Source organism: Bacillus rossius, chromosome 1, assembly GCF_032445375.1.
Source record: "Bacillus rossius redtenbacheri isolate Brsri chromosome 1, Brsri_v3, whole genome shotgun sequence".
NCBI lineage: Eukaryota > Metazoa > Arthropoda > Insecta > Phasmatodea > Bacillidae > Bacillus > Bacillus rossius.
The window spans coordinates 162,899,502-162,925,126 of NC_086330.1; the positions used below are offsets into that span (position 1 = coordinate 162,899,502).

At 37.3% G+C, this 25,625-nt stretch overlaps 1 protein-coding gene across 1 annotated transcript in view; it reads right to left on the reverse strand.

Annotated features, from left to right (window-relative positions):
* LOC134527075 (piezo-type mechanosensitive ion channel component-like) overlaps window positions 1-25,625 on the reverse strand; it is a 252,374-nt gene that overhangs the window by 130,030 nt on the left and 96,719 nt on the right. The window contains exons 13-21 of the mRNA XM_063359411.1: window positions 24,364-24,512; window positions 22,822-22,980; window positions 18,111-18,256; window positions 15,090-15,232; window positions 14,228-14,404; window positions 12,418-12,532; window positions 12,128-12,330; window positions 8,413-8,614; window positions 448-543 (exon numbers count right to left, since the gene is read on the reverse strand). Of these exons, the coding sequence (XP_063215481.1) occupies window positions 448-543; window positions 8,413-8,614; window positions 12,128-12,330; window positions 12,418-12,532; window positions 14,228-14,404; window positions 15,090-15,232; window positions 18,111-18,256; window positions 22,822-22,980; window positions 24,364-24,512 (1,390 nt within the window). The remainder of the gene's footprint in view (window positions 1-447; window positions 544-8,412; window positions 8,615-12,127; window positions 12,331-12,417; window positions 12,533-14,227; window positions 14,405-15,089; window positions 15,233-18,110; window positions 18,257-22,821; window positions 22,981-24,363; window positions 24,513-25,625) is intronic.

Genomic DNA, 25,625 nt, shown 5'->3' on the forward strand with positions numbered 1-25,625 from the left:
TGGAACACAGGAAATAAAGAAAGAAAGAAAGAGAAAAAAAAATTAAATTTAAAACGGTGTAACTGAGCATAAAAAAAAACACTATTTCATGTGATACCCAGAGAAAAACTGTTTCGAAAATAATAAAAATTAAAATATATAGTGACTACAATTGTGTAAATCCAATAGATTAGGAATGCTTTGTTGTTGTTAATGAGACATACTTTAAGTTTGCAACACTGGTGCACCACACTAAATGACATACTTCAAGTTAGGTGGGTGATGTGATGTGAATATGAAGATTAACTTAAGATTCCAGTTTTTAAGAGCTATTTTACAGATGGCATGAAGGAATAAATGATATTTAGCACAAACAACATTTCAGGATTACGAAGAATACAACAAGAGAATTCTGACTGAAAAATAATTCTACTGGAACATAATAAAAATAATAATAGCAGTACTTACACATTAACAAGTATGACTTAGGAGGTACCGAAACATCTGCTAGGTGAAACCATTCTTGAATGATGTTAAATATGTGGGATTCAGACCATGGGTAAACTAAACAAAAAATAAACATAAATATAGATGTAAGTATTAATGATGCTAATTAAGACATGCAAACTTTAGATTATATGTTTGATCAAATAATGTATTAGATTTCTACTAGCAGTACATACAAGTGCTAGCACAAAATGTGGAATGATTGTTACCAATATTTTAAATGCAAGAAATTAATTATTAATAACTACTATCTCACCCCAAACATTCAATTTCTAATTTTGTTTTCTTTCATAAATATTTAAAATAATTAATTGAAATTAGAACATATTTTACAGCTTGGACAAATTTAAAAACCAATAATTAATAAAAATATATATTTATTGTATTTGTCATAATTATTTTTTTTATAAATGTCTACAAATACTCTGTGAACAAGTGTCAGGACTTTTTCAGGACAGTTTAATAAAGTTTTCTTACAACTGTTCCAAATTACAGAGTATTATTTACAAGTTAAGAAAAATATAACAAAATATGAAATAAATCTATTATTCCCAGGTCCATGATTTTTGTGATAAAAAGTTTAAATCTTTTCAGAGATGATTTCCATATGATTCAAGTGGATCTCTGCTGGATAATTAGGATGTTTAAAACACTTGCAAAGGTGGTGTGGTCACCTGCAGTGTCAATGGGAAAAAAAACACGGTGCCACTTTTCGAAGCTTTACCCCTTACCACGTTAGGACGTGGTAAGAATAGCACTTCACCTGTGCACAATTTGCCATTGTGGAACAGCAAAACGAAGCAGTAACTTACAAACGAAACAGTCTCCAATGATTTGTATTTAATGTGTGACTGTAAGAAAAATTGAGAGTTAAAAAACAAGACTGTGATTTTCAGCACTGTTACTGTTCCGTGACAACGGGAACGAAAACTTCCAACAAAATTAGTCGATAAAATTGAAGCAGCGCCTAGCACCGACATGTGCTTAGGCGACCATCGTGAGTAGACTGTCTTTTGTTTTCTTCAGTGTCTGGAGCACAGCTATGAGAAAGTCTTCCGCAACGAAGCACACACAGCCAGAAAAATAGCCTATATACTTAGATATGTCCAAGCTCAAACAACAACAAATGTCAAGATATACACAATATAAAGTTACTGAACATCCCGCCCACCTTGAAATAACAATTTCAACAGTCTTGGGGTAAGGGGCACAGCTTCGTTATAGGTCGGTTAATCAGTCCTTGGAGCGTACGAAGTTGGGCTACACGGACCACTCCATCAGACCCTGGAAAGGTTTTCACAACTCGTCCAAGTCTCCAGCAACGTGGAGGCAAGTTGGGGTCTTGAACCAGAACAAGTGTGTCTGGTTGCACATTTACTCCAGCCTGAGTCCACTTTCCCCACACCTGCAGCTGATGCAAATATTCCCTTTGTCATCGCTGTCAGAAACATTGGTGGGCTTGCTGCAAAAGACTCCATCTTGACAGGCGATTCATAGGCACCGAGGTCACATCCTCCTCGGGTAGGATTTGGGAAGGGCCCAAAGTGAGGAAGTGACTTGGTGTCAGTGCTGTCAGATCACTTGGGTCAGTTGACAGTGGTGTCAGTGGCCGTGAATTCAATATTGCCTCGATTTGGGTGAGGACTGTATAGAACTCCTCATATGTCAGTAATTGGCTGCCAATCATCTTACTCAAATGAGCCTTGACGGACTTCACTCCGGCCTCCCATAGTCCTCCAAAATGAGGTGCACCTGGTGGATTGAAATGCCAGGTGATTCCATGGTTGCCCAAGTCATGAATGATGGCAGCGTTGGTGGTCTTATCCTCAAGGAATGATTGCAAAGCTTTCAACTGATGGTTGGCACCAACAAAGTTGGTTCCACAGTCACTGAAGATGTCTGAGCAAGAGCCACGTCTGGCCACAAATCTACGAAATGCAGCTAGAAAAGCATCTGTAGATAAATCAGACACCAATTCAAGGTGTAGCGCCTTGGTGGTAAAACAAACAAATAAACAAATATATGCATAATATGTTCGCGGCTTTCGGGCCCGAGCCATTGTGATGGTAAATGGCCCAGCATAGTCAACTCCAGTTTTCAGGAATGGTTTGGCCTGTGTTATTCGTTCAGCAGGCAGGTTACCCATATTAGGGACTACTGGACTTGGCCTGACGCGAAAGCAGATCATACACTTGCGCAGTTGTTGCCTAATGGCATCCTTGCCATTCACAACCCAAAAGTCTTGTTGCAGGACAGCAAGCAAATGTTGAGGGCCTGGGTGCAGCAAGTCCTTATGTAGCTGATCGATGATCAGTTCCGTCAAGCGACACCTTTTCGGAAGCATGATTGGATGTTTTTGGTTATATGGCAAGCACGAGGCCTGGAGTCTACCACCTACTCTGAGGATTCCATTGGAATCTACGAAGGGGTTTAATTTCTTCAAGGAACTAGGGCATTGTTCCCTTTTCACAGAAACGAGTTCACTTGCGAACTCGACAGCCTGGGTCCTTCTAACCCACACCTTGAGTGCGGCTTGGAGCTCACTCACCTGAAGAGCACCACTCCTTTTCTCCTTGTCAGAACTGCGAATTTTGATAAACCGCAAACAGTAGGCGGTTATCTGTTTGATTTTCGTGAGGGATGAAAATCGATGAAGTAGCGACAAATCTCCCACTGTAAGTGTGCCGTCAAAGGGTTCAGCAGGCTGACTTCACTGTTCCATGAGCATTTCTGCATTCGTGGGAGGCGACGCCCAGTTGAGGCGTGGCCATGTGGTTTGTTCTTAATGCAGCCATGGTGGGCCTGTCCACCACAACACATGGTTGACCAGTTGGGAGGGCAAGAGACCTCTGGAGGCGCAGTCAGCAGGATTATCTGCCGAAGGAACATGGTGCCACAACTCGGGTGAAGTGTTTGTTTGGTTTTCTCTCACACGATTTGCCATAAACAATTTCCATCGATGAGATGATGAACGTATCCAAGATAGAGTAACAGTTGAATCTGTCCAAGCAAAAATGTTCTTCAAATTGAAAAATGAAAAAACATCCAAAATATAACGCAAAAGTTTTGAGAGTAACACCGCTCCACAAAGTTCGAGACGAGGTAAGGTAACCCTTTTGGTTGGCGCTACCTTGGACCGACCCATCAGCAGATGCACTTGCGCTGGACCCTCACGTGGTACCTCTATCAGATATACTACAGCAGCATATCCTAACTCTGAACTGTCAGAGAAACCATGAAGTTCGAGCAATGTGTCTCGTGCACTCACAAGAGGTCCCCTGGGTATGGTAACTTCCTCCAACAACGACAGCTCCTCCTTGAAACAGATCCACTTCCCTTCTAACCTGACAGGCAGGTTGTCATCCCAATCCACACCCTCTAACCACATCTCTTGTATCATTGACTTTGCTAATAACAACAGAGGCGAGAGCCAACCTAATGGGTCAAATATTCTTGCCACATCGGACAGAATGCCCCTCTTAGTGCAACTGCTGTTCCTAGAGTGTACATGGTACGAAAAATGGTCTAACCTAGCATTCCAGTGAAGACCCAGTACCTTCAAACTTGACTGCCCATCAGCATCAAACAAATGAGTGATAGGTTGTTGTAGTTGAGATGGTGGCAATTGGGCAAGAAACTCTGGACTGTGCAAACTTGTGGAGGTTGAAGCCACCGGACTTGAGAAGACCCACCAGTTCTTATTGCAATTGTACGGCCTCCTGTAGTGTATCTGCGCCTGACACGACGTCATCCACGTATGTTTCGGCAACAAGAACACCGGCCGCACGAGGGTACTTCGATTTCTCATCTTCTGCCAGTTGGTGAAGTGTTCGAATGGCAAGGAACGGTGTCGCAGACACACCGTATGTTACAGTCTTCAGCCGATATTCCTGGATTGGGTCCTGTAAGTTGAAACGCCAAAGGATTCTGTGATAGTCCTGGTGCTTTGGATCCAGCAAAATTTGTCTGTACATTTGCTGAACGTCAGCGGTGAATGCAATCTTGTGGAGTCGCAAACGAAGAATCAGATTACTTATGTCACACTGTAACTTCTTTCCTGATAGCAACATGTCATTTAGGGACAATCCAGATGAAGTTTTTGCCGAAGCATCAAAAACAACCCAAAGTTTTGTGGTGGTGCTGTCAGGTTTCAGTACACAGTGATGAGGTATGTAATGACCCAGACTTACATTGTGTTCTGCTTCATCCACTAGTTCCATGTGGCCTTCTGTAATGTAATTCCTCATGAAGTTTTGATACTGAACATTGAGCTCTGGCTGCCGATAAAGTCTCTGTTCTAAGTTCCGCAACCGCCTAAGTGCTAGAGATTTAGACTCTCCCAGTTCTGAGGCCGTAGTTCTGAATGGTAAAGTTACTGTATAGCGACCACCAGACCCTCTTTCGTGAGTAGTTTGGAAAATGTCTTCACACTGAATTTCGTCTGGGGTTTCAGGAATCACATGAGGAATTTCTTCCAGTTCCCAAAACTTCTTCATGGTCTCTTCCAGTGGCACCAGTGAAACCTGAAGACAAGTCGATAATCCAGACACTAGAGACTCTGACTTCGATTCGATTTTTCCCATGACCAACCACCCAAAAATGGAATCCAATGCTGTTGGCGAGCCAGGGATGCCTTCAACACGACCATCAGATAACAGAAGAGGGAAAAGCTCGGCTCCCAGTAGCATCTCAATTGTACCAGGTATTCCAAACTCGGGGTCTGCCTTTTTAAGATTTGAGAGATGGTTCCACTGCCCAGAAGTGATATAGGCATTAGGCAACTTTTCACTTATTTTGTTCAAAACCAGTGTGTCAATGGTGAACGATTGAGCATCATCACCAACAGGTTGCAGTTGACAAGAGGCAGTTCCTTTCATGGATGTAACAGACACACCTGAGAGGCCCTGAATCAGCTGTGAACATTTGCGTCGAGGTAAACCTAACCTCTGAAGACACTGGCTTGTGATAAAGTTCGCTTGACTACCAGAGTCCAGGAGCACTCTACAATTTTGAATGTTGCCACTAATATCCCTAGCACCCACAATTGCTGTTGCCAATAGCACAAATGATGAAGGACCAGTACTGGTCAAAGTTGTGGTGGACAGTTGCTCATTACTGTCATCAGTCAAGGGTACCTCCGTGATTTGTTCATGATTGGTGTCTAAGGTGTGGCTGGATGGTATGGAATCGTCAAAATGTAGCAATGTATAATGGCGTGATCCACAGGTTCTGCAGTTGGTCTTAGAATAGCAGTCTTTTGCCTTATGCAACTGCAGAAGGCAAATTATGTAAACCTTCAGCTGTTTGGCTAATTCAAATCGCTGTGTCGGGGAGGTTTCCACAAATTTGGAACATTGAGATAATGAGTGAGAGACCTCACACAGCATACATTGTTGAGACTTATTTGCTCCTGAATGACCCAGAAATGACTGTGTAGAAGGACGACCATAAGACCTCCAAGACGTAGCATGAGTTTGTTGTTGGCTTGGTTTTTGACCAGCGTTCAGCCTTTGACCACTCCCTAAGGATTCCAGCACCCGTTGTCGACCTTCCAAAAATACAATAAATTGTTCCACTGTTGGTATGTGGGTTGGATCTGTGATGCTCAGCTCCCAGTCTCGTCTCAGGTTTGCATCCAATTTCCTCTCCAATAAATATACTAGCAACGGGTCCCACGTATTCACCGAGATGCTCAACACCTTGAGGGCAGCAACGTTTTCTTGGACAGCTTACAATAACTGCAGTAATATGGAAGAATTCCCTGTGGCAGATGGTGCACTAACCAGTGCCGCAATATGGCGATTAACAATCAATCTCTTATTATTATATCGCCGTTGAAGGAGCTTCCACGCAACATCAAAGTTCTCCTCTGTAAGTGGGAGAGACTGTACTAGAGACAAGGGCACTGCCTCCAAAAACAATTTTAAATAGGACAGTCGCTCCACATTGGTGAGTTGCTTCTGCTTAGCAACTAATGTCTCAAATAAGTTGGAGAAGTTTTGCCATGACTTTATCTCACCACTGAAAGATGGTAGTTTGATGGCTGGAAGATGCACTTTTGGGGAATCCTGAGCAATGGTTGATGAAACATGTGTTGAGCTGGGTAGGGTTAGTTTGGTGAAAGAATCAGAAATTGATCTTATTTTATAGTACAAATCATCGAAGGTATCCAACCTTTTATTGTGCGCCTCTTCATCAAAGTCGGCGATTTGTCCTGAACTGGTAGCAATTATAAGATGATCCTCCTCAAAACCCTTTCGTATCTGGTCCAGGTCCCTGCAGGTGGCTTCCAGTAACCTGTGCTGAGATGGGTCAGCTGAAGCCTTCTCTGCGAGAGTTGACGCTCTCTGCAAACGATTTTCCGCTCGCATCAATCTGAAGTGGACAGCTGTCAAATCTGCCATTTTATATTTTCTTGATGTCAGCGTTCCAACCTAGAAGCCCGCAAACCAACAACAACTTCTTTCTCTCGCGGCGCGGGTCCTTTAACGCTGTCCGCACTGTGCCGCGTGACCCGTTCGTCGCGAACGGACCGATTCGTTCCCTCGCATCCCCAAAAAAAGGTAATCGTGACCCTAATGGTTCAAACAGGTGACTAAGTCTCGAGACCCGTTCACATGACGTCACCAGGAACAAAGGATCACTGCATCTGACCAAGACAAAGGCGCGCCCGACAAAGTAACCTTTATTGTTCCGCTTTTTCACGTATCAAGAATTGTTTATCACAAATGTCCGTAACGCTGCTGTGGACTGTTAACAGCACGCAGTACGTTTCTGTACCAAAGTTTTCTTCCACAAACCGAGATGCACACGCATGTGCCGCGGACGTTTATGGCTTCTAAACACAACTGTAACCGAACCGACCCGCCGTAATTATCACGAAATGCGTGACCGATCCGGCCCGGAGAACCAAAATGTTCTGTGACAACGGGAACAAAAATTCCAACAAAATTAGTCAATAAAATTTGAAGCAGCGCCTAGCACCGACGTGTGCTTAGGCGACCATCTTGAGGACTGTCTTTTGTTTTCTTCAGTGTTTGGAACACATCTATGAGAAAGTCTTCCGCAACGCAGCACACACAGCCAGAAAAATAGCCTATATACTTAGATATGTCCAAGCTCAAACAACAACAAATGTCAAGATTTACACAATATAAAGTTACCGAACAGTTACAGTTTATTATGGGTACTTTTTCATGACTTTCAAGACAAGTCCTTGAGTTTTTCTAGATTTTGTAACTTAGTGACCGGTAGAAACACTGACATATCTAGCATCCACACTCTGCTCTCACACATCTGTCAAATGGCGAGAACACTTGAGAAGTGTTGTGAGATGAAGTACCTAACACTAATAAGTTTTACACACATGGGCCGCGGTAGGTTATACATGGTAAGCAAGTCTTTGGGGTGACGCTTGGAGCCCCGCGCCTAATCATCGTGCTGCCAGGTCAATGACTGCAGAAACAATGATCCTGGGCATGTCTCAAGTTGATAAATACGGAGAATGGGCATATAGAAGAGGTCTTTGTCTTCGTCCTCGCCTTGGTTGCGACAGCAAGTGGGACGCCGGAGAAGCTGGACCAGGATGGCGACTAGGAGCTGCCCAAGAAGATGCTACAGGAGGGAGACGTGCAAGTCGTTGGTCCATACATCGTATCTCATAGAGGTTAAGCCGTGGTTCAGATAGGAAGTAGTTATAATAGATATCAATGTCGTTGAAGCTCCCCTTGCACCTTAGAGTTTGACTATATTGTATGGAATTGGTTATATGAAACTGTTGTAAATGTTAAAAAGTTAATTTTTATATAAAACTTTTAGTTCCAAGTTGTTGACTCTTTAATCATCTCTCTGTAGCATTTATAAAATATAGGTATAAAGTAACATCAGTTTAGTTGAAAGAAGAACACAGCAACACGCACGACCCACCGATGCACGAGCTGTACGGCAGCCCGATCGCCATCAGGTACTGGAAGGAAATGATGAGAGCCACGAAGACGACGAAAGCTGTCCACACCCTGGCCAGCACACGCCTCGGGAGGTACACCATGATGCACAGCCACAGCCCGTACACAACCGCGTATACGTCCAGCCGCACCGCCATTAGCCACACTATCGTCACCAGGCAGAACTGGGGACAAGCAAACAAGGAGCAAACTTCATTTCACCTGCACTTGGCTGGTTTTTGAACTCAAACTGCTTTAGAGCCAGCTTTTTAATGCTTGGGTTTACTCTGACTAGATGATGACATCATTGGGTCTCCTCTTAAAGATTTTACATATATACATTGGAAGAGAGTGCTGGCACAATATAATTAAATTCCTTTATCTACGTAATGAAACTCTAACATTAACTGACTGACAGACAATGCACAGCTTAAACTAAAGGATGTAGAAGCATTAAATTTTGCACAGGAGTTCCTGATATAAAGTAGATGAGCACTAAGAAAGAATTTTTAATAATTTAACCCCTAATAAGGTTTAATAGGGGATGAAAGTTTGGAAAATCCCATCGGGCACACAGCTAGTATATATTTTTGGGGGGAGCTCAGGTGTGCCATTAAATTCTGATCAACTAATACAAATGTTGTTTATTTTGGTGGATCATTGACTAAGTGGCTTAGCTAATATCTTTAATAACACTTTATTATTATTTTATAGCAAGAGTTTGCTCGCTAGTTATTAATGTTTAAGGTTTGGTTGAATGCAAATCAAAAATTAAAATCGTTTTCTTCCAGTTTGTTCTCTTATTTTAAAACTAATGGTCGCAAATTTCAAAGTTTAAAAATGAATTGGAAAACAAAAATTGCAGTTACAAGAACATTTGAGTAATAATTATACAAAAAATACTAATAAAATATTAAACCTGAATTCTTTGTCTATTAAAAAAAATGGGTGCATGTACTGATGTACGCATGTTAGAATTTACACCTACTTGGCATAATAAAAAAAATTACTTTAATTTTGTATGCAAATAATTAATGTAAATAAAATAATAAAAGGACTAAAATGATAACATATATACAGTTGGTAAAGTAAAAATTCTATAATATTAAAAAAAATAATTAAATACTCAGTATTTAGAATTAATAGAAACATGTGTATAAAATTAATTATTTAATTAATTAAAAAAATTGAGATGAATTTTTTATTATTAATGAAAATCAATAAATCTGTAGAATATTTATTCTAATTTCAAATTTAATGTATGCTGCATTTTTATCACCCTGTCAATTTTTGTTGCATGCTGTGCACACATCTTATATATATATATATATATATATATATATATATATATATATATATATATATATATATATATATATATATAAACTGATCAGTTGTAGAATTTACATTAATATAACCAAAAAGCAAAAATAAAATAAAAAATATTATTTGCTATGTTAACAACAAAACAATTTACGTCAATTACTGGATTAAGTTCCAAAGATATGCTAATTTATATCTACACTAGGGTGAGGAAATTTACGTTTTTATAGAGGTTTAGCTGCCCTACGCCGGCAGTTTGCTTAGTCTGTCCATGACAGGTCATAAGTTTGACCGAGGAATATTTGGCAGCCAGTCCATCCTGAGAGACAGATTTAGCACTAAGACTTGGCCAGAATACTGACCAGTAACTCTGGACCCACTGTGCCAAAATAATAATGTGAACAGTGATAAAGGGGTAAGAAAGACCCAAGTGAAGCAAAAATGTGCACTAGTAGGCACACCTTATAGGGGAAAGACTGATGGATCTCACTTACTGCTGTGGTGGGTAGAATTCGGCAGTTAAGATATCATTATGGTGGCAAAGGTCTCCGAAAAATATGTCCAAACAAAGGAGGAAAAGTTGCTAAACACTACATAATGAAACTTAAGAAAAAAATTACTTTGAAACTAAATTCCTTTGTGTGGTAGATACATCTTGTACACGATGTTTACTGAGCACTTTGCCAACGAGACACCACAAGTTAGATGGAACTGAGCCAGGTAACATCATCGAACAAACTGCTGTGGAAGGGTAGGAAGCAGACGAATTTAAAGGCCACACAGGGGCAGAAAATTATTGTGTAAGTAGTAATTGTTCCGATGCCCAGAAGATAGGGCGTGCAGTGCAGAATAGAAAAAAATAGGCAGCTAAATTTAGTTGTCATAAAGGCTGAGAGAGGGCATAGGTAGCGAGAAAGAGGGCTCACGCTGGGATCAACTAGTACAAAAATTGGCCAACAGACAGTGCAGGGTTCACGTGCAAGCGGTGGGCGTTGCGGGACCAGAGCCTCATGAAGTAAAATGAGAAGGGGGGAGGAGGGTAAAGTGCCTATACCAGTCTGTGAAGTTTCACTTCAACAAACATGGCGGCCATGCACCTGTAAATTATTTCTTCAAGGCTCGGTCACATGTACCAAGGCAGTTGTACAATTTTCTTGTGATCACTATTACATAAGGTCATTTGTGTAAATTATTCATGACAGCTCCTTTGCATTTGTAGTTTGATCGCAAATTGTCACACATATTGAATAAACAATATTTTCCATCTATAAAATGCCATGAAAGTGATTGTCGTTATGGAAACATTTGAGCAATTTTTTACCGTTATAACAACACACTCAGTAAATATCAAGTAACAAATTTTTCAAGATAAATACATAAAATGCAAAAGAGATATTGTGATAAATTTACAGAAGTATCGCTCAAATAATAGTAATGACATTAAAATGTGTGACAAAGCCCTAAAACTACTAATTGTATGTACATACCTTATATTATGTAACAGAAACAATCCTGACATAAAAATAATCTCTTATTTGTTAAACTTGTTCACATTTTGGCATTCAGTAAAATCTTAAATATTTTCTATATAATGAGTATTAAAACAAAAAATTCGAGCATTTCGGAAAATAAAACAATTCTCGCATTACAGGCCAAGTAAAAACAAATAATGCTCTTTCTTAGGTGCTATGCCACAACATTGAAGCCTGCAAAACACCATGGCACAGTGATTTCATGATGGTCTACCACAGACTTCTGCAGTACAGAAGTTGGTAAACAGACTACACAACACCCAATCTTGAACTCAGGAAGAAAATTTTCCACAATTGAAAAAATTCTCGATCTGGCTGGGAATCGAACCCAGGCCACCTATCAGCAGTCCTGACCACTAAAACAAAATGAAAAAAAAAATGGTCCTTGTTTTGATCTTGCAATTTATACCAATAAATAAATTTTACAGGACAATTTTGGTATGTTTTCAAACACACAATTGCTTGTTGATTTATTTTTATTGTCCTAAGTAGTAGAATCCTATATGTGTTTATTACAAATTATTATATTGTAAAAGTACTACATACATGTATTAGTCTAACTTTCATTTTTTTGATGAAATAAGTATCATGAAACATTTAAGTGTCATATTTGTTGAAAAATATGCTATCTTTGTTACCTAAACATCTTTTAATAACAAATAAAAACAATAATACCGAAATCTCCTGATTTGAAAACAAAATTAGCCAACAAATAAAATCATGAAATCTTGTCTCAACCTATAACACATTGGATTTTAAAGCCTACTCCTAAGTTCTATGCAAGCAGTTTTAATGCATGAATTTTTACCTCGACAAGATCATAAACTATAAACTTAGTTGTACCTCGACGCCAAACTTGTAGAACCCGTAGTTCACCAAGAATTTGAGGAAGTGCGGGAGGCTTTTATCCGCGTTCAAGCGATAAATCTTGGGGAACATGACGGTTGGAGCCTTGACCTTCTGTCCGGTGGCCGCTTGCTCCACGGTGAGCACGAAGGCCATGCGATGCCTGGCACACGCCCGGAGCAAGAAAGCAGCAATGAGCCCTGTGAACAAGATGTGGCTGCTGAAATCTGGGGAAGCTCTCCGCTCAGGCTGAAAAACATGGCAGAGTGAGCGTACCCAGTCCTCACCGGCATAAAAGTAGAAGAGGTCCAAGAAAGATATATGCTCATCCACCTTGTACAGGCCAAGCCACTCTGCATTGTTGAGGTACACCCCAGGAAACATGTTGTAGCCATCTGAATCCTGAATACAATAAAAAATATCATCAGTTTTATAAATTAATGTTTAAAATTAAATTTTTTTAAATATGATGGCATAATCTACCAAGCAAAATGATGTCTCCGTAACAAATAGACCGGTCTGTGTTTGTATGCATTTATATATGTCCATCGATAACTTTCCAAGCATTGAATGGATTTTCATAAAATTTGATAGGTATACAGGTATGACAAATGGAATTTTTAAGCTTGTGTATGTATAAGTAAATTTTATTTATTTATTTAATAAATAAACACGTAGCATTCAAACTAAAATAAATTATTTTAATTCTGGTTAGGAATCCAAAGATGACATAGTCCTTTGAGATTATTTACTGCAGGCCTCAAAGTGAACTAAAAAAAATAGCAAGCAATTAAATGAAATTGAATATATATATATATATATATATATATATATATATATATATATATATATATATATATATATATATATATATATATATATAAAATATACTTATATATTATATACTTTGAGGCATGCAGTAAATAATCTCAAAGGACTATGTCATCTTTGGATTCCTAACCAGAATTAAAATAATTTCTTTTAGTTTGAATGCTACGTGTTTATTTATTAAATAAATAAATAAAATTTACTTATACATACACAAGCTTAAAAATTCCATTTGTCATACCTGTATACCTATCAAATTTTATGAAAATCCATTCAATGCTTGTAAAGTTATTGATGGACATATAAAAATGCATACAAATTTTTTCGGACTTATTCTGGTTTTCTAGCGGGATACATATCCGGTTTGAAAAATATTACAAGTGAGTACATACAGTGTATAACCATAGATAAGATTATTACAAGTAGTTTCAAACGGTCAATAATCTAGAAAATTCTCAAATCCAGTTCACAGACATGGTCCTGAACAAACCAAACAAAAAAATTATAATGTACATAAAATTGTTAAATGTTTTTAAAACATCTAATACTAACAATTATGAATTTATACAATGGAACCTCTTCATATAGTACCTTGCTTTTAAGCAGTGGCTTCCTAACTTATTTAGCTGATGCCCTATTTTGAGATGTGTCAAGTCCATACAACTAATTATAACTTTTAGACATTGTTGATCAGGAAGAATGTAAATAGACTAGTTCATAACAAGGAAAACATATGTTACAAAGCAGATGAATAAATATCGTTAAATTGTTTTCTAGGATTCATTATATTGATTTTTTAGCACAATATTAACACAAATCAATCCCAAGTAATAGAAAATAGTGGTATTGCAATCAAATATTTTATTCATTTTAAATGACACTGTACACCAAAAACACGATAAAATATAAAATATGCCACAAAGGTACAAAGAACATTAATTTTTCTATATTAACTTAAAAATTAACAACTTTAGGAGATTCTCAAATCATCCCACACTACCCCAGGGAAGAGACGTGTCCACCAGTCAATTTTTAAAGTAGAGCCTTCCTTACAATATGTTTGACATACATTTAACAGGAACATCCCCCCCCCCCCCCCCAACATTACTTCTATTGTGAGTACCAAAAATAAGTTGTTTTCTTTATCATGTATATTCACTGTTATTCACTGTAACAAAACTTTAGAACTACAATGAGATAGAATCTCTTTTGTCAAGAGTTTTACCAACAAAATATGCTCAGCCTGCCTGGCTAGAGAGAGCTATTTACCAAGCAGTAGACATTGTAAAGCGAGTGGTTGAAGAAGTCGACCAGGTAGATCATCCTGGCCATCATGAAGAGGGAGACTCCGATCGACACGAAGCAGATAGCTGGCCCGTGGAAGCGACGGCCAAGCAAGAGCGCCATCATTACCGCTACGAGGAACAGGAAATGGGATGGGCACACCTGCGACATAACATTAAAGCTGCTGAGTGTTCAAGCTCGATAACAACATCAAACCCATTCACACATACAGAAATTTCCATCAATAAATTATTAATTATTTAGGGATAAAAATTTTTTCCAACTGCAAAATTCATTAAGAATTTTAAGTAAACTAAATAAATACTTAACACCAATACTCCACTCTACACATTTTTGAAAGCAAAATAAAGTTGTCAGAGCAGTGCTGGAAAACAAGTTAAAATGTCTATCTATATTATACATAACTATTTAATAACTGTATTGAATTCCTATACAGTTGTTGCTGACAGAGAAAATTATTTGGTTTTGCAAAAACCAAATTGCTTTGTTTAAGCATACAACTGACCCAAAAATAAACTAACTTTTTTATTTTATCTCAAATTATGTGGGGAAGAAAAGCTGTTTGAGCTAAAACTTCTGTGTCATTACAAACATGTTTTTATTAAATGATTATCTACAGTACATAAATTCATAGGAAAGACTTGTAAAATAATTTTTCTTCACAACCTATTAAATAAAATAAGGAATCTTAAGGTCTATCTGGTTTAAAATTTGGTCTTCAAAGAAAACAATCCATAAAAATAATATTTTTTTACATTGTGGGCTTACTGTAAAACATTTGACTTACATTACTTAAATGTACACATGCCTCTTCAACCATACTTACATCATATATGCATGTAGCACCAATTAACAAGAGAGAAATTTTTCCTAGGTAAAGATACGCAAATCTCCAAAACAATTCTTTCCATATTGGCCAGTAATGCTGAAGAGTCTTCATGCATCCATACAACCAAGCCTTGAAGGTTCCTACAACAAAACAGAACATAAGTTACCGCATCAAAGACAAAAATTGTTTTAAATGTAGTATTAAATAGCATTACTTCTGCTCTAAAAACAGATCTTAAAACTTACAAATCTAAACCAGCTGCTCAATAAGAGGTACAATCTCAAATTACAATGTAAAAAAAAGTCTGATGAAAAGCTCAGAAAGATAAAATTTATCAGCAAAAATATTTATTTTTGTATATATTGGGGTCATCAAAGATGATGAGGAGTAGTGAAATGTGAATGGAGTAATGACAAAATGAAAGGTTGGAGAAAGGAGAGTACCCAGAAAAAAATTTCACTGGTTGACTGCACCATCCGTCATGTTTGCTCAACTGGTGAGAAACACTGATCTGGCCCCGTGTGGAACAAAAACCGGATTCTTGACCTGGTGTACGAGTTTCAGGACTTTTTCAAGATCTTCTTACAACTTTTTATAACACATAAATTATAAATATGAGTTATGAATTTAAATTTAATAAAAAATTATTTGAATGGTTCTTGTAATAGGGAAGACAGATATAAAATTTTTTTGGACTAATGCCATTGCTGGTTACACTGTAAGTCTTAAGAAACTTCAATAACGGACAAAATGAGATGAATTTGCAAACACACAGAAAAGTAAAAATTAGCCAACGTTTTTAATTACTGACATCTGCTAATTTTGGCTTTATTTTTGTGTGTTTGCATATATATTTGCATGTCCATTTTTGAGGTTTCTTATGAGAAAGTGTAATCATTAACGAATTATGTAAAAAAAAAAAGAATAAATAAATTAATAAAATGAAATACAAAACAGATAAACTATTCTCAGCAGTGGCGTAGCCAGGATTTGTGTATGAGGGGTGTTAAGAAGAATGCGCCCCCTCCGTATTAAAATGGGAAGGGGGGGGGGGTGGTCCTCCCCCGTGAAAATTTGGATTTTAAGGTGTAAAATAGTGCTATTTTAGCAGTTTTCTGTTCTTAAATTTAAATATTGTAATGGTAAAAATGTTATTAATTTTAATATGAAATTTGTTTGAGTGATGAATAAGAAATTAATTAAAGATTTGGTGCTAATAGGGGGGTTTGAACCCCTAAAACCACCCCCCCCCCCCCCACCCCGGCTTCGCCCCTGATTCTCAGCAATGTGCCAATTTTTATGCTGGAAACCTAAAAACTTTTCAGAAATAATTTCCATGTGGTTTAAGTGGACCGGCTACAACTATTTTTACAGAATGTGCCACCATAAACTGAAGCAAGATGTCAGACAAACCAAATGCAAGTAAGCACTAGAATGGAAATTTCATAGTTTTGTGATTTCCAGAAAGTTAAGGCCTACTGCTTATGGCAGGACTCTTCCATGATCGGTCCTTCAGTTTTGATAATTTCCCATGTCTTTCAGATCTTTTGTGATGTAATTAACTCTAGGACAAATATGAAGCTGTATGAAATAACTGACAAATTCACAGTAATGAGTTAATCCATCTATTAAATAACTTAAAATTTACACTTAAACAATAAATTAACATTAAAACACATATTTAACATTAAGTTCTATTCAAAAGATCTTTCTTCTAATTTAAATGTGATATCCTTGGATTCTTTTTGACGATAAGTATTATTTATAGCACACATTGTAAGCTGAACTGGATTTTACTAAAATTATTGTCTCATACATGCCGCCAACACATATCCAGCTACATGCACAAGATTTGTCATACAAAATGCTGATGGACACACAATATTTCTGACGTGTCATCAAATGTCTCTGTTTCCGTAATAAATAAACCAATACCACTCTGTAATATCGCAAATGGATGTATGTATCAGAAAAAAATACGTAAAATCTGTAATACTAAGCAGCACTGTAGTTGTCCTCCATTACACAATGCCTGTTAGAGGCCTCGCCTAGAGACACAGGTCTGCCAGTTCCAGCCAGCCTAGAGAACAGATGATGTGCATAAGGGTGTAGTGGCAGTGGTGGGACGATTGAGATTGTGATGTGATAACTTATCGACTCACTGCAACATCAGTCGTGAGGTTACCTTCCAAAACCTGCAAGTATGGATTCACTAACTCATGGCCACCACAGTACACCAAACTGAAAATATCTTTAATCTGGCATGTTCGGGTCCAAGGCCACCTCGGATTATCCCAATTTTCTTGAATCCAAATATTGAATTTAAATCCCAGAGAGTACCTCGAATATGCCCGTCGAATCCGTATCTAAGTATCAAGGATCAAAAATAAAATGATGCACAAGAAATTAAAATGTTAGCAATGATGTTGAAACATTCAACCCTTCAAATGTTTGTTTTACAAACTAGTTTCCAGAAAAAAAAATTATATATAAATATATATATAAAGTAATTTCATTTACCTAATAGCATGTTAAAACACAAAATCGTGGGGAATGGTAACATTATAGGTATGAAGAAAAAAATTAACCTAGTAACGTTCAGAGGTTATCAGAGATGATTTTTTTAATTTACTTTATTTCCTGCAGTATTTTTCTTCAAATCTTTTACCTAGAATATTGAATCCTTCAAATACTAAGGATTTGATGGTATTTGAGGATTTGATTGGCCCATCCCTAATATATTACCAGAGAAAGAAAGCCTGTACAACAGTATTTAAAACAAGCTGTAATAATATGCTTCATACAAAACCAACATAAAAAAGAATGAGTGCATGAACTAAAATGTCGGGGTGCAGTATTACGACCTGGGGCCAAAGTCAAATGCTGGAATCCACCCACAAATGTAAGAACATAAGTGGCTGGACTGGTGCCAAAGTACAGAACGTGCCAAAACATAGGAGGCTGGAATAAAGACTTTTCACTGTACTTCACAAACTGTGAGTAACATTATCTTGGTACCTTCGCGTGGCCCGGCGTGTGTCTTCTTCGGGAACATAGAGTCCTCTGCACCTCCTCCTCGCCAGTTTATGTTATTGGCCTGGACCTCCGGTGATTCCAGTTTTGAAAATTTGGCAGCATTCTGCCTTAAATCATCTCTGACAGCCCTGCAAAAGTTTCACATAAATTGCAAAATGTTAAATTACTGAATGATATTAATGAAGAACTGGTCCTCCCAAGCAGTAAAGCTCTTAAGTTAGGAAAATCTTAAATGCTCTTTGATTTCTGCCATATTTTACCATTTATGGCCATGCTAAAAAGCTATTGTGTGCACTTGTTTTATCTTCTTAGTTATCATAAAAGTCTGCCCGATTGGTGAAATGATTAATATGTTGTAACCATCTTATCTAAAAACACCAGACCAACCTCCACATATTCAGCAAATGTTTTATGATATACTATGTTGCAGTTAAGCTATGATGGGAAAATTCACTAGTTTAAAAATATTAAATGTTATAAATGAAGTGTGTGTGGTATACAACAGATGTAAAGATTATTTTAAATCATCACTTTAAATAATCATTATTTTCACAGAAAATGTAAACATGGCATAGTACCTTTACTTATGAAGTAAACAATGTGAAGAACACTATATTTTGATATTACTTGTTTTGTGAACTATTTATTTATTATCTCAATGTGATTCTGAGATTGGCTTAAGTTAATTTGAATGTATAATTAATCTTCAACACGGTCTTTCATATATCTACATTAAAAGTGATACAATAAAGATACCAATTGAAAGGTTGAATAATGAATTATTGTTGGTAACAACTCAACATGTATTCAAAAAGGCAACTGATAAATATGATTATTTTATTGAGAACTCTAATTTCCTGGAATGAATTGGGTTATTTTAAGGGATGGACAAATAACCAACCTTATGTGAAAGCCTTCTACATTAAAATTTTCTACAAGTTTCAAGCATTATAACTTCAACACAAACATGCTAATATTAAGTAGTAAATTTGCACTTTTGTTGCTCCTAACACATCTTCAAAATAATAAACCAATCATCAGTGGTGGATCCAGGATTTTGGTTTGGGGGGGGCTTGATCCAGCTGAGGCTAGGCTTTATCAAGGCAAACACTAAAACAATAGTGGACCCAGATGCTTTTGGAGGGGGCTTGAGCCCCTTAGCCCCCCCTCTGGATCCGCTACTGCCAATCATAGAAGATAAAAAGGGGGTTGTCCGTAAAGTCGGTTAACGGACAATAATTTTACGTAATATAGTCATAAGAAAACATTGATGAAAAATCGCATACTTTTTAATTTTCAAATATTATTTACAGTTTTTGCAAATTTAATTTTAATAATTTGTTTAAATATAATCACGAACAATTAGTTATAGAAATAAATTGAAATCAAATCAATGTCAATAAATTGTTAATTTAAAGTGACGAAATTGGACAAATAAATCGTATTTTATAAATTGCTGCTTTTAAAAAGCCCGCCTTAACCTGTTTGATATTATAGAAGATTTTCTCGCACGGTGGTTGGCCGGTTCTTGCACGCTCTGCTCAGGCGGAACGTGACACTGAGTCATGCCTTTTCGTGCGTGCAGCCGGCGTTCATCGATTTATAAGACCTTATCATGTCAAAAACTGAAATGATTGTGGGTAAGGTTTTTGGCATACACTGATCGCCAACATTACTACTGAGCAACACGGCAACAGTGAATCAGTCTTGTATTGGAGAGGACCGAGTTAAAAACCAAGTCTAGCCGTGCTAGTTTAGTTTTTTATCATTTCCCAAAACCACTTCAGTCAGCTGCTAGAATGGCTCCTTAAAAAAGGCCAAAGCCAAGATACGGTATTGAAAAAAGCAAATTTTGTCATTATGAATAGTGGATTTTGTCTTAATCCACAGGCAGATAAGTTCAAGAGTCCCTCTTCCACTCAGAAAAGTAAAAGTTGCATTCAATAAAAATACTTCCGAAGTAAATTTTGGGGTATTTATCTACGATGGATGTACAGTAAAGCCATGATTATCCACAGAATTGGTGCCAAGGACATTGCATATACTGAAAATCCAGAACAACCAGAAAAAAAAAATGACTAAAAATGAGGTGCAAATACGAAAAAAATATTTCAGCATAAAAGTTATGTTTTATTGTACAAAAACATATTATGTAAAACTTTTAAAATATGTACTATACAGCAGACACCTTTGCTCTACGTCTAAAAACTTAAAATTATAAACAGTAATCAAAAAATAATACTATATACTGTACTGTTAACAAAAAGTGTTTGCCATGATAAACCTATCAGTAATTTTCTATTTGCAAACTGTAGGACCTACTGTATTTTCCTTGTTGGCTTGGATTAAAATTGAATTTTTCGTGGCTCGTAATTAAAAAAAAGTTTTCGAGGCACTCGTGGATAATTGTGGCATTACTGTATAAATAATAATAACTTAGTCTCAATCTAATATCTAGACTTGTTTATGTATTAATACATTGGATACTAAGTCTCGTTCCCTGATTTTATTTTGGAGGGGGTATTCAGGCTTCTGGTGCCCCTCCCAGAAATCAATCCTGTATCTGCCGTTGTCTTATTCGTCATTAAAAATTAAAATACAATAAGTACACATCAAGCACAATTACATTTATCAACTGTTTTAACAATTTGTGATGAGACACTTAAACAATACTACATTTATATTGATTAGAGTAGTTTTGTTATTTTTGTTTTTAAATATTGAGAATAAATATATTAAAAAACTCAAACATCAAAACAAGAACTGGGTGTTATAAGAACTACTAAACCTACACAATTTTTTAAGCGGTGAGTAAAATAAATTTGTTTGATTGTATGGTTTAATAAATTTCTGGTGCCAACATATATTCAAATTTAAATTTTACTATTTATCACAGTCTTATTATTTCACTGCTATTATTAATAAAAATCAAAATATCACTAAGTGTGTGATAATTATCTGTAGGCCTTTAACCATTTCTAAAGGGTTTCAGCTATAGACTGCTTCTATCTATACTAAGATTATAAAGCTGAAGAGTTTGTTTGTTTGTTTGAACGCGCTAATCTCAGGAACCACTGGTCCGATTTGAAAAATTCTTTCAGTGTTGGATAGTACATTTATTGAGGAAGGCTATAGGCTATATTATATTATCAATGACATTAGGGATCCTTACTAAAAGTCCAATTTAGAATCAAATGCATTGGAGGGGGTTAGATACAACATGTAGTACACGTACGAAGTGTGTGTTGACAATGCCGCAGGTGCTAGAAGTTTATTTCCTATTGCCTATTAACATTGTTTCCACGCACTAGATGCCTTATCATTCTTAATTTTCCCATACAAGTAAAAAACACCCGTGTGATATCAACAACGAAGCAATCAGTACCCTCATAAGAGTTCAATTAGTATTTAAATACTTTTCATCACTTTAAATCGCAAACCTAAACTATTGTTTTTTTTCCCTCTCTCTGTGTTTAATTTGTTTTTTTATTGCCCTTTTTTTTAAGTATATATATTTTACAGACTTGAAACTTCCCAGTAATGTTACTTATGTTACGCAGGATGACATTTTCCGAAAATTAGATCCCATGGGTGGTTAAAACCAGGCAACAGTGGGTACTTTGTCTGCATGAGAACAGGATTTTGCATTGTTGATGCCTTCTGCGTCTCCATGGCAACGGGCATCGCGCGGCAGTGGCGTACCCACAAGGAGGGGCATGAATAATGAGTGGCGTAAGAGTGATCTGCCTGTAGACTGCCGTAGCGAAGTACGGGTACATCAGTTGTACGTTGCGTGCACGAGTCGGGAAACCATTGGTGCTATTCATTTTTTCTCGGGTACATTATACAGCATTGTAATAAATTTTCACTGAATTTTTTTTATTTACCATTACTGTAAATGAGAGATGTGGCTTAATTTGTTTCCATTAGTATAGCCATGCGAAGCCGGGTCGGGCAGCTAGTTTACTATACTTTGAAAAAGCCATACATAGAAACTATATAAATATGTTTTTACTTAGCAAAGTTTAAATACAAGCCTACACTAAAGATTCATTAAATAAATTGTAAATTTTAATAGAAAAAATATACAATTGAGATAAATTTTGCTGCATAATGTGTTTTGATTTGCATTTCAGTGTTATGAGATGTACTGACTGCCACTTAGATGTTTGGTGGTGAATTGACTTCAATTCCACTGTTATTTATGTATTATTACTATTCATCATATGATCTTGCCTCTACTGCGATTCCTTCCCCCTCATGCCTGACCCATGGCATTGGTTGTTACCCTCTCAAATGACATTCAGTTCAATGAAAAACGAGGTGTAACCATGATATTTTGCAAGTGAGAAACTTTGCAGGCGTTGTCATGAGCTAGTGTTTTTTTGTCTCTGCGTTCCTTCATTTCCACAACCAATTTATTTTTCCCCTGATTTATTTACATGCCTTTGATGAAGTCAAAATGTTAAAATTCAATTACATAATTAGGTTATCTTGTTTCATCAAAATAATTCATTCATTCAATGCATCATTTTCATGATCTCACTATCGATAACAAGTAAAGCTTATTTTAAAATAAGTAAATAAAATGAAACAACAGTATAATTATTTTATCTGATAGACTGAAAGGTTCACGAGCCACTGGCAGCGGGTATTGCAGCGCTCTCGCAGGCTCGCAGACTACGAGGGTCACCTGGGCACTCTGAGGGCGCTGGGGCTCGTGATGGCGAGGAAGCGGTCGTGGTACAAGTGCAGGTAGATCACGGTCGCGGCAATGAACAGGACCATGGGCAGCAAGTGCACAAACAGTTCGTGCCCGGACGAGTACTGCCTCAGGCCGATGTCCCTTTGGCTGCGCGACAGACGAGACAGTGCTCGTCACCACACCAAACAACATCCCAAATTGAGCAGTGCAATAATGATCACTTGTTTACATGCAGTTGCCTGAAAGCTTGAATGTCACAGAGAGAAACGATGGGGAAAGGGGATACAGATCCAAACGTTTTTGATAGCGACCGTGAACCAAACTTTTAATATCTTTGTAATGCTTCTATAGTTATGTTCCTGGCTTCCAAAATCGGGCTGCAACCTTTAGGACTGCCCGTGCGATCCTAAAATGAGTTGCAACTTGTAAAGGAGCATGTTATCAGAGGGATAAAATAAATAATGATAGTGAGCTAAGAATAAAAATTTAATGTTACCAAGTTAAAAGTCAGTTACATTAACACAAATATTTAGTTCTTGAAAAAAAAAAAAAGAGAACAATTATATAAACTATTTATGCTAATGAAAACAATTTAAATTGTATAATGTAATGTTGTAAAAGTAAATTTAAATCACCAAAGCCCTTAAAAAAAGTTGATAAATTCTTCACCAAAAGGTGTCACCAGAAGGTATGTATTTTTATTTTTACAATATTAAGGTCAGTAGTGCTGAATGCTGAAGTTAACAATGACTCAAGCATCGTCAGATATTAATTTACTTTGTATCTATAACTGAACATGCTACTCGACTGGATTATTTTGTTATGTGACAATGAAAATAAAGGTGAAAACTTATCTATACTTAAGATTCTTAAATTAATGTTTTTTACCTAAATATGATTGCAACTACCACTACTACAGTCAATTATAATCTAAAAGTAAATGGAAACCAAATTAATAAAACAAAAAAAGGGAGTATGACACCATTAAAAAAATGTGATTTTAAAATAAACATAATTAATATCAAATAATCTGTTTTTAAAGGAAGCCAATGAAAAAATGTGTTGCAACAACTGTGTATCATATTTAGATTACAATAATGTGTTTATTAATTTAAGTAGTTCTTTTATATTTTCAGAGCTTGATGCATGGGTGTATCCAAATCAAAATTGGTGGAGGGGGTGGATTTTTCAGAATTCAATACTAAAGAATAACAAAAGTCTTAACAACATTTACTAACATTTTTATAAAGAATAGTTTATGAGGATTAGTTACAAAATTTTCTACTTGCTCCTGCTTTTGTTCTGTTTAGTTTAGTTTGCCACTTTTTAAAAGATAAAAAAAGGGGGGGGGGGGAAAGGAACTGCCCTCCCTTGCCCCTCTCTAGATATGCCCTTGGCTTGGTCTATGAACAAAAGTTTCCTTAAAATAAAAGTATCAAAACTGCATAACTGATTACTATAAGTAACTATCAGTAATTATATTTAGATACAAAAACAAAAAACACATTAAATTTGCTCAAATTTACTTACATGTGAGGTGGTACCCCTAGGTGTTTCTCCCAGAAGTCTGGAAAGGAGTCAAACTGGAAAGTGTATATGAGGATAAGCACTAGCAGTGAGTACAGCCCAATCAGCAGCCACGTCACATACAACATTCGCCGCCAAAATCGATAAAAGAGCTGCAAGAGAACCCAATCACAAAAAAATACATAGGCCAATGTATTTAATAGCTAGACAGAAGTACACATTTAGTAATTATAAAATGCTATGAAAATACTCTAGAATGAATGAATTATGCTAATGAATATAGAATTTGTCTCTGAGAATTTTATAAAAGTTGATAACCCAGTATTGCTTCACAAAACAAAACTGGGACACAATTTAACAAGCTGCAATAGAGAGTTGTTTTAAACATATCTTCAAAGGTGGGTTAATACCTCATTGACAGTGAGGTCATTACAGATGGTGAGAAGGAGCGGAAACAACAAATTTCTGTGGGTCTGTGTCACTGTCGCCGAACTCAAGTCACCAAAACTTCGTCGCTGAACTCTCACTGCACTTGCGGCACTCACCGTCTTGGGACTCTTCGCAGGACTAACGTGGCACCTGTCACTGAAATCCGTCGCAAAACTCTGTCGGTGAACTCCGTCGCCCAGTCAAACTCCACGTCGCGCCACTCTCAGGGGGGTCTCTCACCCTCTTCACTGCTGTCGCACTTCCCTTCGCTCGAAATCTGCTTGGAACTGTCGTGGCTTAAGTTCCTAGAGGCGTCCTACTTGAAGGGATGCGAGGGGCTAATTACGAGCCGCGTCATCCCGGGTCGACCCAATGCTCGAACAGTCGAGAAGGGTTGATGTAACGAGTTGCGTCATCCCAAGCCGACCTGACGCCCAAACAGTTGAGAAGGGCGTTGTTAGCTCACACGACGGCCCGTGGAATCCCCAAGGCTGCTCAGCGATAGCTAATGGTGCCGAGGCAGGACCATGCGCGGGGTGCAGAGGGGGGAGGGGGGGTAGCGACGACTCTTGTAATTCGGCCAGGTAGGCGTGGCATATCTTACGTCAGTGGCGGCTACGTGATACGCGCATGACGCCTGTAGCCTGGCGTACGCCGTGGTCTGATCTCTCGTGTTTATACCAATAGTTTACCAATCCCATACCTGATTATTTTTTATGTTTTTGGGTTTAAAAAATATTCTGTCAGTAAATGGATTGAATAAACTAGTGTAAGAAAATTTCTTGTGTGTTGAGCTTACGACATATTGAACCCTCTATTTTTAACATTTTGATGTT